Consider the following 12,967-nt stretch of genomic DNA (forward strand, 5'->3'; position numbering starts at 1 on the left):
ATTTCTATTTCTCTGCTTCTAAAACAGAAAGTCATTCCTAATAAAATATTTATTACTTAACATTCCCCATATGTCTACTTTATGTTGGCATCATTTTGGAAATGTAATTTAATTTTTTACAGACGTTAGAAGGCTTAGAAGTTTAGAAGCAATTCTTACAATTTTTAAGAAAATTTCCAAAACCCACTTTTTAAGGACCAGTTCAGGCCTGAAGTCACTTTGTGGGGCTTACATAGTGGAAACCCCCATAAATGACCCCATTGTAGAAACTACTGTGTGACGAAACCAACCTCGCCACAGTGTTTTGGAGGGGGCTGGTTGCTAGCCTCTTGCCTCAGGATTATGGCCCATAGTAACTTTTAAACCCCTGAACCTATTCCAGGGAATTTTGGATAGGTTTGTCCCCCAAGTTATACTGTTTAAATTGATGTAAGTTATATGTATGGACAATGTAACCTCACAAAGTTATAACAACTTATAATAAGTGTAACTTGTCAGCTTGGGAGGAATATGCTGGGTGTGGTTCTATTGTCCCATTGTGTGTTTAAATGGTGTATCCTTCCTGTTGTCTCCACATGTGTATTGGTGATCTCCCCTTTGTCCTGAGAGATAATTGGATTGTCTTTGGTCGTCTCCCAGGCAGAGAGGAGGAAACCATGATGCATTGTGGGGATATGTTGTATCTGTTCTGTGTCGCAGTCTCCCTTCTGGTCCTCTAGGGGGCGGGAACGATTGGTTGCTGTATTTACATTGTGTGTGTTGTGAATTACTGATTGGTTGGATTTCAAAACCCTGTGGGCAGTACTATGTTTGGTTTGTATCAATAAAAGAGGCTGTACTTGAAGTACAGTCAGATCACTGCTGACCCTCAAGACAGAGCCTTGTCTCGTTATTGGGGGGATTCCCTGTATGCTGTTAGAGACTGATTGCCAGGAGTGTAAGCCGATTGGATCCTTTTCCTGTTCGTCTGCTGACAGCTAGTTGCGAGGTTCCAGTTTGGAGTGCTATTTTGTATCCAGTTCGGGAGGTTGGTGTTCTGCAGTAGCTGTGCCTGTCTCTCGGAAAGGGGCATATCGCCTAAACGGATTTTAACCCCTTGTCGGCTGAAACGGTCCGTTACACTACACCCCTCAAGTTACTCAAAACTGATTTTACAAACTTTGTTAACCCTTTAGGCGTTCTACAAGAATTAAAGGAAAATGGAGATGAAATTAAAAAATTTCACTTTTTTGGCAGATTTTCCATTTTATAATTTTTTTTTCTTTAACACATTGAGGGTTAACAGCCTAACTAAACCCAATATTTATTACCCTGATTCCGTGGTTTACATAAACACCCCAAATGTGATCATAAACTGCTGTACGGGCACAAGGCAGGGCGCAGAAGGAAAGGAATGCCATACGGTTTTTGGAAGGCAGATTGTGCTGTATTGGTTTTCTGAACGCCATATGTTTTTTATTTTTCTGCCGATCATCTTGTGCAGGGGCTCGTTTTTTGCAGAAAGTGTTGAGGTTTTTATTGGGTACCATTTTTTGGGTACATAGGATTTTTTTTATCATTCATTATTACACTTTATGGGGCAAGGTGACCCAAAAATTGGCTGTTTTGGAACAGTTTTCATTTATTTATTTTTACAGCGTTCATCTGAGGAGTTAGGTCATGTGATAGTTTTATAGAGAAGATCATTACGGACGTGGCAATACCTAATATGTATACTTTTTCTTATTTATTTCAGTTTTACACAATAATAGCATTTCTGAAACCCCAAAAATGATGTTTTAGTGTCTCTAAAGTCTGAGAGCCATAGCTTTTTTATTTTTTGGGCGATTGTCTTAAATAGGGTATCATTTTTTGCGGGACGAGGCGACGGTATGATAAGGTCATAAGCCTTTTTGATCGCTTGCTGTTGCACTTTTTGTGATGGAAGGTGACAAAAATAGCTTTTTGGCACTGTTTTTATTTTTATGGTGTTTATCGGACGGGGTCTATCATGTGATCTTTATAGAGACGGTCGTTATGGGTGCGGTGACCCCTAATATGTGTGTTTTATTTTTTCATAGGAAAAGGCAATTTCATTTACATATTTATTTATTTTTACTTTTATTATTTTCACTTTTTTTTCATCAGTTCCCTCTTCGATCTTGAAGATCCAGTGGGGCTGATAGTTGTACTATACTTTGCAATGCTCTTGCATTCCAAAGTATAATACTTCCAGATTGCCTGTAGGTCGCAGCACTGGACGCCTTTGCCATGGCAACCATCGGGTGCTTCAATCACAGCGCTGCAGCCCCGATGGTGGAGAGAGGGAGCTCCCTCCCTCTGTTAACCCCATGGATGCCGCAACCGCGGCATCTATGGGGTTACAGGAGAGTGTCAGCATAGAGCTGACACTCTCTGCTGATGGCGGCGGCTCAGTAATGGAGCCGCACACAGAAGGGGGATCGGGGGCAGCGCTGGAAAGAAGGGGGGGGGGGGTCGGGAGGCTGCCTACAATATTGAGGGAGGATGGGGCGGCTAAAAAATGAATGCATGGGGCGGACCGCATCAGGGCAGATGAGCGCAGGAGGCCGGAGAGGGGCACAGATCGGGGGGGGGGCACAGAGGGGCACCAAGGGCTTGGAGGGGCACAGATCGGGGGGCATGAGGAACACTATCTGCTTTCAGGCTCTGATCTGCAGAGCGCAGATCAGAGCCCGAAACCAGCATTTTTTCACTGCCGTGATCCGATTGGTTAGTCTGCACAGACTAACCAATCGAATCGATTACCGGCAAGGGGCCACTCTGATTGGTCCCTTACCGGCATTACTGCACTGTATGCTGTCTGTGACAGCATACAGGGCAGGGGCAGAAGCTTTAATCCAAGCGCTTTGCAGCGCTTGGATTAAAGAGCTGCCAGAACGTTTATATACGTGGTAGCTGCACGGGGTATGTGCAGCTATCACGTATATATACAGATTGCAGTCGGGAAGGTTAAACATTTTCTTTTTTTAAATAGAATAAATAAAAATAAAAGAGTAATTTAGTATTGCCGTGTCCGTAATGACCGGCTCTATAAATATATCACACGATCCACCCCGTCCGATAAACACCATTTTTTTTTTAAGTGTAAAAAAAAAAAAAGCCATTTTTGTCACCTTCTTACATCACAAAAAGTGCAACCCCAAGTGATCAAAAAAGCGTATGTCCCACAAAATGGTACCAATAAAACGTTGTCTTATCCCCCGAGAAAAAAAAAAAAAGCCCCTACATAGGAAAATCACTCAAAAAAATATAAATATATGTAGCTCTGGGAACATGGAGACATCAAAACATCATTGCTTTGTTTCAAAAATGCTATAGTGTTAAAATTAAATAAAATAAAAGTATACATATTAGGTATCGCCCCGTCCGTAACAACCAGCTCTATAAAAATATCACATGACCTAACCCCTTAGGTGAACACCATAAAATAAATAAAAGCAGTGCCAAAAAAGCCATTTTTTGTCAACTTACATCACAAAAATGGCAACACCAAGCGATCAAAAAGGCGTATGCCCCCCCCCCAAAATAGTACCAAACAGTCACCTCATCCTGCAAAAAATGAGATCCTAGCTAAGACAATCGGCCAAAAAATAAATACAAATATGACTCTCAGACAATGGAGACACTAAAATATGTATTTTGTTTTCTCAAAAGTGCTATTATGTTAAAGTGAAATAAATTTTAAAAAAAGTAGACATATTAGGAATCACCGCATCCGTAAAAAAAAAAAAAAAAAAGTATAATTATATATATATATATATATATATATATATATATATATATATATATTATAAAAATAATTTTTGTCACCTAGCATCACATAAAGTGCAACACCAAGCGATCAAAGAGGCGTATGCCCCCCAAAACAGTAGCAATCAAACAGTCACCTCATCCTGCAAAAAATTAGACCCTAAGACAATTGGTCAAAAAATTAAAAAGCTATGGCTCTCAGACTATGTAGACACTAAAACATCATTTTTTTGTTTAAAAAATGCTATTATTGTTTAAAAACTTAAAGAAATACGAAAAAACGTATACATATTAGGTATTGCCATGTCCATAACGATCTGCTCTATAAAAAGGTCACATGACCTAACCCCCTCAGGTGACCCCCTCAGGGTCACCTTGTCCCATAAAGTGAAATGACTAACAAAAAATAATAATAATAATTTGTACCCAAAAATTGTACCAAAAAAACCCATCAACTCATCCTGCAAAAAATGAGCCTGACAGAAAAATAAAATAAATATGGCGTTCAGAAAATGGTTTATTATGTAAAACTGAAACAAAGAAAGTAGACATATGTGATATCATTACGTCCGTAACTACTTGGTCTATAAAAATAGCACATGATCTAACCTGTCAGATGAATGTTGTAAAAAATAAAAAGTGTGCCAAAACCTTGCCTCACATAAAATGTAATATAGAGCAATTTAGGGAAGGGGTTGTTCCTGATAATCTGCACGATTATTGGTGCGACTAAATGCACCTTATAAATAGGAGTTATCACCTGATAACGTTAGGTGAAAAGAGTAACACTGAAAGCAACCCACAACAGATCCTGATCTCATGGAAATCCCACAACAATTTCAGTTGCAAACAATTAAATTGCCATTTTGCGAGTGCAAGAGGGGCAGTTATGAGAAATCGAGGTCTATATATAGACAGGGTTCTCCCACAGACATTAAATGAACATCTTCAGTTTTCAGGTTGCTATAAAGCATCTCCCTGGATGCTGTTAACATCGGCTAAAACAAGACTGCAGCCCCCAAATCGGGTACAAAATATAAAATGTGAAAAATAAATCTAGCATCAAGATAAAAAAACAAACAAAAAAAAACCCAAACAATTCTGTGTTTTTATTATTAAAGAAATATGGGGGATACCTCCCTTTACATATGATCTTACCTTGACTGCACTATGAATTCGATAGTGAAATGATTCATTCCATTCAGGGTCTCTGGAGTTATATACAACTTTTGTCCTGGAAGGTAGTGGGGATGCAGTAGGAAGGCTTAATTGAACATAGCAATCTGCTTGGGACACTATGAACAGTGAAAAGGAATGAAAAAAAATGAATAAAGATTCTGAAGTAAAAATAAAAGTATTCAAATGTTGATTATATGTGTAGCTATGTTTATCCTTAGAAAGCCTTGTGTTTGATACAGGCAGAGAAAGCATGGATGAAGGATTAAGGCCTCATGCACGCGACTGTGTGTTTTGCGGTCCGCAAACCACGGATGGCGTCCGTGTGCTTTCCGCAATTTTGCGGAACGGCACAGACAGTCTTTAATATAACTGCCTATTTTTGTCGGCAAAGTGAGGACAAGAATAGGACAGGTTATATTTTTTTGGCGGGGCCACAGAACAGAGCAACGGATGCACACAGCACACTGAGTGCTGTCCGCATCATTTGTGGCCCCATTGAAGTGAATGGGTCTGCATCGGAGCCGAAAAAACTGTGGCTTGGATGCAGACCAGAACAACGGTCGTGTGCATGAGGCCTAAAGGAGACAATTTTGACTGGACATGTAAAATCTATGTTTCTATGTAGCGTACATGTGCGTCGACCTCAGATCATTCAGAAGAACCAAGGCTGCCGCACACACAATCTGGCTCCCCTGACCCCCACTAGGATAGCCACATGTGAGTTTTACTTTCTAAAAGTACCATTTAATATTGCATACAGTATAAAGGGAAGAAGAAAAAAATAAATTTGCTTTGTTTTTTACGGCATTCCCTGTGTGGTAAAACTGACATTTTTCCTTCATTCTCTAGCTCAATACAATTACAGCGATATCACACTTATATCGTTTTTCTTGAGTTTTAACCCCTTCCCGACCAGTGCCGTACATGCCATACGGAGCTGGCCGGGACTTTAAAGACTGGACGCCATAGCTGCAGGGTGCCTGCTGTTTTTAAAATGAACAACAAGCAAAAACAAAGAAGCGCTCACTTCTGGGTGTACTTTCGCTCCCCACAGCAAGGATCAGGGGAGCCGGATGCAATGTGTGGCAGCTTCTGTCCTCCTGAATGAACAGAAGCTGCCTTTCGTAAGTTCCTATGGAGCCCCTGTGGCAGGGCTCCATGGAAACAGTGTATTTTTCATATATTCCAATGTTAATGCATTTGAGTGTATGAGAGAAGCAATCTATAAAAAAAAAAAATAATAATAATAATAATAATAATAATAATAATAATAATAATGTGTAAAAAGTGTTTTTTTTTTATTAAAATTCTTTCTCCAATACGTAAATAAAAATATGTAAACGATAAAAATACACATCATACACACCATACACATGCGAAAAGGCCTGTACTATTAAAATATAAAAATATTTATCCCATATGGTAAACGGCAAAACAAAGTAAAAATGGCCAATACATCATTTTTGGTCGCTTCACAAACCACAAAAAATGTAATAAAAAGTAGGGCTGCACGATATGGGAATTTTGTGCGATTGCGATTAGGGTCCTAAAAATTGCGATAACGATATGCGATGTGATATTTTAAGGAAATTGTGCTAGAGGTCTATTTGCTTGGACTTTCAAGGCAAAAGCACACACAAATTACTAATAATGCTGAAATGTAGTTATGCTTAACTCAAGAACTGTAATGCACAGTGTTTTTCAAAATAAAACATTTTACTAAACTAAATAACATATTTGCATTACTGCAAAAGTACAAAATACAAAACTTTGCCATTTTCTTAATAGCATTGCACAGAACAGATAAATAAAATAGAATAAATAAAAGAACATTTGTTCATTAAAATAACGACTTGCCTCCAGCCTCTCCTCCCTCCCCATACTGTAACTGATGTGTCGCCGGCCGCGCTGTGCAGCATAGCGGCCGGCGATACATCCGTGTCAACCATGTAAAAAGTCAACCATCGCTTTATAAGACGCAGTGCCATTTTCCCCCCACTTTTTTTGGGGGGGGGGGGAATTTGTTATATAAAGCGAAAAACATGGTAATATAATTGCAGCATTTTGGGTCGGCCAATTGGCGATTGCGATGTGGCGATTAATTGTAATTGCTTTGGTGATATATTGTGCAGGTGATAAGTGATCAAAAAGTACACACATAAATTTTTGTTTAGTCTGTAGTATATACTTGGAGTGGCACCTTCAAGTGTAAACATGCACACGCACAGGCGACCTTGATAAAGCTGTGCGTGCTCTTCCTCTCATTGGTTGCTTGATGCATACAGAGGTAACCAGGAGCAGCACAATATATGTGTAGGGTTTGCTTTCCTAAATGTAGGTGGGATTGATCGGTTTAGAGTAGGTTTCTAGGATTCACGTCCCCCAAAATGGGGGAAAAATGCCCCTCCGTCTTATATGGCGAATGAAGTCAGTTTTACATCGCAAGAGGGGACTCGGGGAGGGACTGGGAGGAGGAGCTGGGGGCCGGCAATAGCGGCGGGGCGGTGCAGTCACTGTACTATAGCCCCGCCCCTCCGGTATACTAATATAATATGTCATATTCAATTAATAGTTATTAAATGTGCCCCTTTATTCCTAATAGTACCTTAAATCCTAAGCGCTTCAGTACAATGCAGGCCGGGCGGGTGGCAGCGTAACTCCCTGATGTCACGTGCCTGCGCCGCCTACTTTATGAATGAAGCAGGCGGCGCAGGCAAGTGACGTCAGTGAGTGATGCGCCGGCCGCCCGGCCAGCCTGCCGGCATTGTACTGAAGCGGTTAGGATTTAAGGTACTATTCGGAATAAAGGGGCATATTTAATAACTATTAATTAACTACAAAAAAAGTTATAGGCAATGAAATAAAAAAAAAAATCTTTTTTTTAAAGTATTTTATTTGTTTCAGTATTAAAACGCAAGAAAAACGATACATACAGTATGTGGTATCAATGTAATCCTACTGACCTGGAGAATTAAAATAACAGGTCAGTTTTACCATATAGGGAATGTCGTAAAAATAAAACCCATTAAATTGTGGCGGAATTGCATTTTTTCCCAATTTCATCCCATTAGGAATTTTTTTCAGCTCCTCACTACGTATGCAATATTAAAAGGTGGAATTGGAAAGTGCAACTTGTCCCTCAAAAAAAGAAGCCCTCATATGGCTATGTGAACGGAAAAATAAAATACATCATGGCCCCAGAAAGGCAGGGAGTGAAAAAACGAAAAACCCTCCGGGGCTGAAAGGATTAAAAGTTTTGGCCGATAACTGCGCCACTTGAAGTGAATATTCTCCTGCAGATGATATAATGTAGTAAACCAGTCTAAGAACAAACCAGAGTCCTTTGACAGAGGATTCTGGAGGAGAATTATGATATAACTGACCATCAATTATCCAAATGCCAAGCACGTTAGAACTGTCTCGGTTCCATCCTCTGTGGCTATAGGAATTAAGTGTGACACTTCTGAAACTCATTGAGGTGACTAAGACCTCATGCACATTGTCGTTGTGCAGTTGTCCTGTGAATTGGCGACCACAATTTGGTGGCCTCCAATGCACGGGCAACATCCGTGCGGCGGGCCAGAATGGATCGAGACCCATTCAACTTGAACATGTTCTATTTTTTTGGGGTGCAGGGGCATGGACAGAAACACCACGGAAGCACTCCGTAGTAACATATACATAGTAACATAGTATATAAGGCCAAAAAAAGACATTTGTCCATCCAGATCGGCCTGTTATCCTGCAAGTTGATCCAGAGGAAGGCAAAAAAAAAAAAACTGAGGTAGAATTCCTTCCCGACTCCATTCAGGCAAACAGATAACTCCTTGGATCATCGACCCCTCTCTAGTAGCTGTAGCCTGTAATATTATTACACTACAGAAATACATCCAGACGCCTCGAACTCTTTCAGTGAACTCACCATCACCACCTCATCATAGAGTTCCATAGGCTCACTGCTCTTACCGTAAAGAATCCTCTTCTACGTTTGTGTACTAACCTTCTTTCCTCCAGACGCAGAGGATGTCCCCTCGTCACAGTCACCGTCCTGGGGATAAACAGATGATGGGATAGATCTCTGTACTGACCCCTGATATATTTATACACAGTAATTAAATCTCCACTCAGACGTCTTTTTTCTAAAGTGAATAACCCTAATTTTGATAATCTTTCAGGGTACTGTAGTTCCCTCATTCCAGTTATTACTTTAGTTGCCCTCCTCCGAACCCTCTCCAGCTCTGCCATGTCTGCCTTGTTCACATCAGACCAGAACTGTACACAGTACTCCATGTGTGGTCTGACCAGTGATTTGTAAAGTGGTAGGACTATGTTCTCATCACGGGCATCTATACCTCTTTTGATGCAACCCATTCTCTTATTGGCCTTGGCAGCAGCTGCCTGACACTGTATTTTACATCTTAGTTTGCTGTTCACTAAAATTCCTAGGTCCTTTTCCATGTCAGGGTTACCCAGTGTTTTACCATTTAGTATGTACGGGCGATTTGTATCATTCTTACCCATGTGAATAACCTTACATTTGTTAGTTTTAAATCTCATCTGCCACTTCTCTGCCCAAGCCTCCAATCTATCCAGATCCCTCTGTAGTAGTATACTGTCCTCTTCTGTGTCAATTACTTTACACAGTTTAGTGTAATCTGCAAAAATAGATATTTTACTGTGTGAGCCTTCTACAAGATCATTAATAAATATATTGAAGAGGGTAGGGCCCAGTAATGACCCGTGAGGTACTCCACTAGGGACAGTGACCCAATCTGAGTGTGTACCATTAATAACCACCCTCTGTTTTCGATTACCAGTTACATACCCACATACAGACGTTTTATCCCAGTCCGAGCATTCTCATTTTATATAATAACCTTTTATGCAGTACAGTGTCAAATGCTTTGGAGAAGTTCAGATATACGACATCTATTTATTCGCCACTGTCAAGTCTAGCTGATTAAATTAGTTTGACATGACCGATCCCTCATGAAGCCATGCTGATGTGGCGTTATTTGCTTATTTCATTGAGGCGCTCCAAGATAGCATCTCTTAGAAAAGCTTCAAACAGTTTACCAACGACCGATGTTAAACTTACCGGCCTATAGTTTACGGTCTCTGTTTTTAGCCCCTTTTCGAATATTGGCACCACATTTGCTATGCGCTAACCCTGTGGAACAATCCTGTCAGTATAGAGTCCTTAAATATCAGAAATAAGGATCTGGCTATGACATTACTGAATTTTCTTAGGATATGGGGGTGTATGCCATCTGGTCCTGGTGATTTGTCTATTTTAATCTTTTTAAGATGCTACTGTACTTCTTCCTTGGTAGACAGGGAACTTTTAATGGGGAATTTACTTTTACATTCTGCATTTCATTTGACAGTTTATTTCCTTCAGTGAATACAGTGGAGAAAAAAATATTTAATAGCTTTGCTTTCTCCTCATCGCTCTCTGCAACTCCCCCCTCATCACTCTGTAAAGGGCCGACACCTTATTATTTTTACTTTTTACCTTTTATATAATTGAAGAACATTCTAGGGTTAGTTTTGCTCTCGTTGGCAATTCATCTCTCGGCCTCTAGTTTGGTTGCTTTTATTTGTTTTTTACATAGTCTATTTTTTTCCTTTATAGTTTTTCAGTGCTTCCTTACTACTCTCCTGTTATAGTGTTTTAAATGCTTTCTTTTTGTCATTTATTGCTTTATTTACAGTTCTATTTATCTACATTGGTTTCTTCTTGTTTCTTAACCTTTTATTCCCCCACGGTATGAGAGCGATGAGGAGAAAGCAAAGCTATCAAATATTTTTTTCTACAATGTTTTCACTGAGGAAAATAAACTGTCAGATGACATGCAGAATGTAAAAATAAATTCCCCATTAAAAGTGTCCTGTCTGACCCAGGAAGAAGTACATCAGCGACTTAAAAAGATTAAAATAGACAAAATCGCCAGGACCGGATGGCATACACCCCGTATCCTAAGGTAATTAAGTAATGTCCGAGCCAGACCCTTATTTCAGATATTTGCGGACTCTATACTGACAGGGAATGTCCCACAGGATTGGCGCATAGCAAATGTGGTGCCAATATTCAAAAAGGGTCCAAAAACAGAGCCTGGAAACTATAGGCCGGCAAGTTTAACATCTGTTGTGGGTAAACTGTTTGAAGGTTTTCAGAGAGATGCTATCTTAGAGCATCTCAACGGAAATAAGCAAATAACGCCATATCAGCATGGCTTCGTGAGGGATCGGTCATGCCAAACTAATTTAATCAGTTTCTATGAGGAGGCAAGTTCTAGACTTGACAGCGGCGAATCAATGGATGTCGTACATCTGGACTTCTCCAAAGCATCTGACACTGTACCACATAAAAGGTTAGTATATAAAATGAGAATGCTCGCACTGGGAGAAAGCGTCTGTATGTGGGTAAGTAACTGGCTGAGTGATAGAAAACAGAGGGTGGTTATTAGCGGTACACACTCAGATTGGGTCACTGTCACTAGTGGGGTACCTCAGGGGTCAGTATTGGGCCCTATTCTCTTCAATATATTTATTAATGATCTTGTAGAAGGCTTGCATAGTAAAGTATCAATTTTCGCAGATGACACTAAACTGTGTAAAGTAATTAACACTGAAGAGGACCGTATACAGAGGGATCTGGATAGATTGGAGGCTTGGGCAGATAAGTTTGATGAGGTTTAACACTGACCAATGTAAAGTTATGCACATGGGAAGGAATAATGCAAGTCACCCGTACATACTTAATAGTAAAACACTCGGTAACAAGGACATGGAAAAGTATCTAGGAATTTTAATAAACAGCAAACTAAGCTGAAAAAAAAATCAGTGCAAGGCAGCTGCTGCCAAGGCCAATAAGATAATGGGTTGCATCAAAAGGGGCATATATGCCCGTGATAAGAACATAGTCCTACCACTTTACAAATCGCTAGTCAGACCACACATGGAGTACTGTCTACAGTTCTGGGCTCCTGTAAACAACACTGACATAGCAGAGCTGGAGAGGGTCCAGAGCAGGGCAACTAAAGTAATAACTGGAATGGGGCAACTACAGTACCCTGAAAGATTATCAAAAAGGAGATTTTTGTATAACTTACCAGTTAAATCTCTTTCTCGCTCTTCCTTGGGGGACACAGACCTTGGGTATAGCTCAGCTCCCTAGGAGGCGTGACACTAAGTAAAACTGTTAAGCCCCTCCTCCGTCAGCTATACCCTCAGCCTGGAGATAGAGGCTACCAGTTGCGTGTCCAAGTAGTGAAAGGATAACAACCAATAACGGAAACAACCAGCCAGCAACCCAACGGGGCGCCAGACCATAACCCTGTAACCAAACACAGAAGGGTGGGTGCTGTGTCCCCCAAGGAAGAGCGAGAAAGAGATTTAACTGGTAAGTTATACAAAAATCTCCTTTTCTCGCCCACTTTCCTTGGGGGACACAGACCATGGGACGTTCAAGAGCAGTCCAAGAAGGGAGGGACCACAAACCCAAGGCGGAACACCACCGGAGCATCAGGAAACCGCTGCCTGCAAAACCAGGCGACCCAAAGCAGCATCCGCTGATGCATGCGTATGCACTCTATAGAACCTTGTGAAAGTGTGCAGAGAGGACCAAGTGGCTGCTTTGCACAACTGCTCAGCCGAGGCCCGATGCCTCTGCGCCCAGGAAGCTCCGACTGCTCTGGAGGAATGAGCAGTGACGCCGAAAGGCGGAGCCCTGCCCTTGGCTCGATAAGCCTCAGACACCACCAGTTTAATGAAACGGGCAATAGCCACCTTGGAGACCGCCAAACCCTTGCGCGAACCCTCCGGAACCACAAACGGAGTCCGTGCGCCGAAAGGATCCGGTGACCTCCAAGTAAATCCTCAATGCCCTGACCACATCCAGACGGTGCAGTTCCCGTTCTCTGGGGTGGGAAGGAGAGGGACAGAGCGACGGAAGGACGATGTCCTCATTGATGTGAAAGGCGGAGACCACCTTAGGCAGGAAGGTCGGGACAGG

General features: G+C 41.1%; 1 protein-coding gene across 6 annotated transcripts in view; it reads right to left on the bottom strand.

Moving 5' to 3' along the window:
* The window catches only part of PLA2G4F (phospholipase A2 group IVF), a 569,872-nt gene that overhangs the window by 532,893 nt on the left and 24,012 nt on the right, over positions 1–12,967 (bottom strand). For all 6 annotated transcript variants that reach the window (XM_044271892.1, XM_044271895.1, XM_044271893.1 and 3 more), the window contains exon 3: positions 4,930–5,066. In XM_044271892.1, the coding sequence (XP_044127827.1) occupies positions 4,930–5,066 (137 nt within the window). The remainder of the gene's footprint in view (positions 1–4,929; positions 5,067–12,967) is intronic.

Source organism: Bufo gargarizans, chromosome 11 (genome assembly GCF_014858855.1).
Source record: "Bufo gargarizans isolate SCDJY-AF-19 chromosome 11, ASM1485885v1, whole genome shotgun sequence".
In the NCBI taxonomy this organism is placed as follows: domain Eukaryota; kingdom Metazoa; phylum Chordata; class Amphibia; order Anura; family Bufonidae; genus Bufo; species Bufo gargarizans.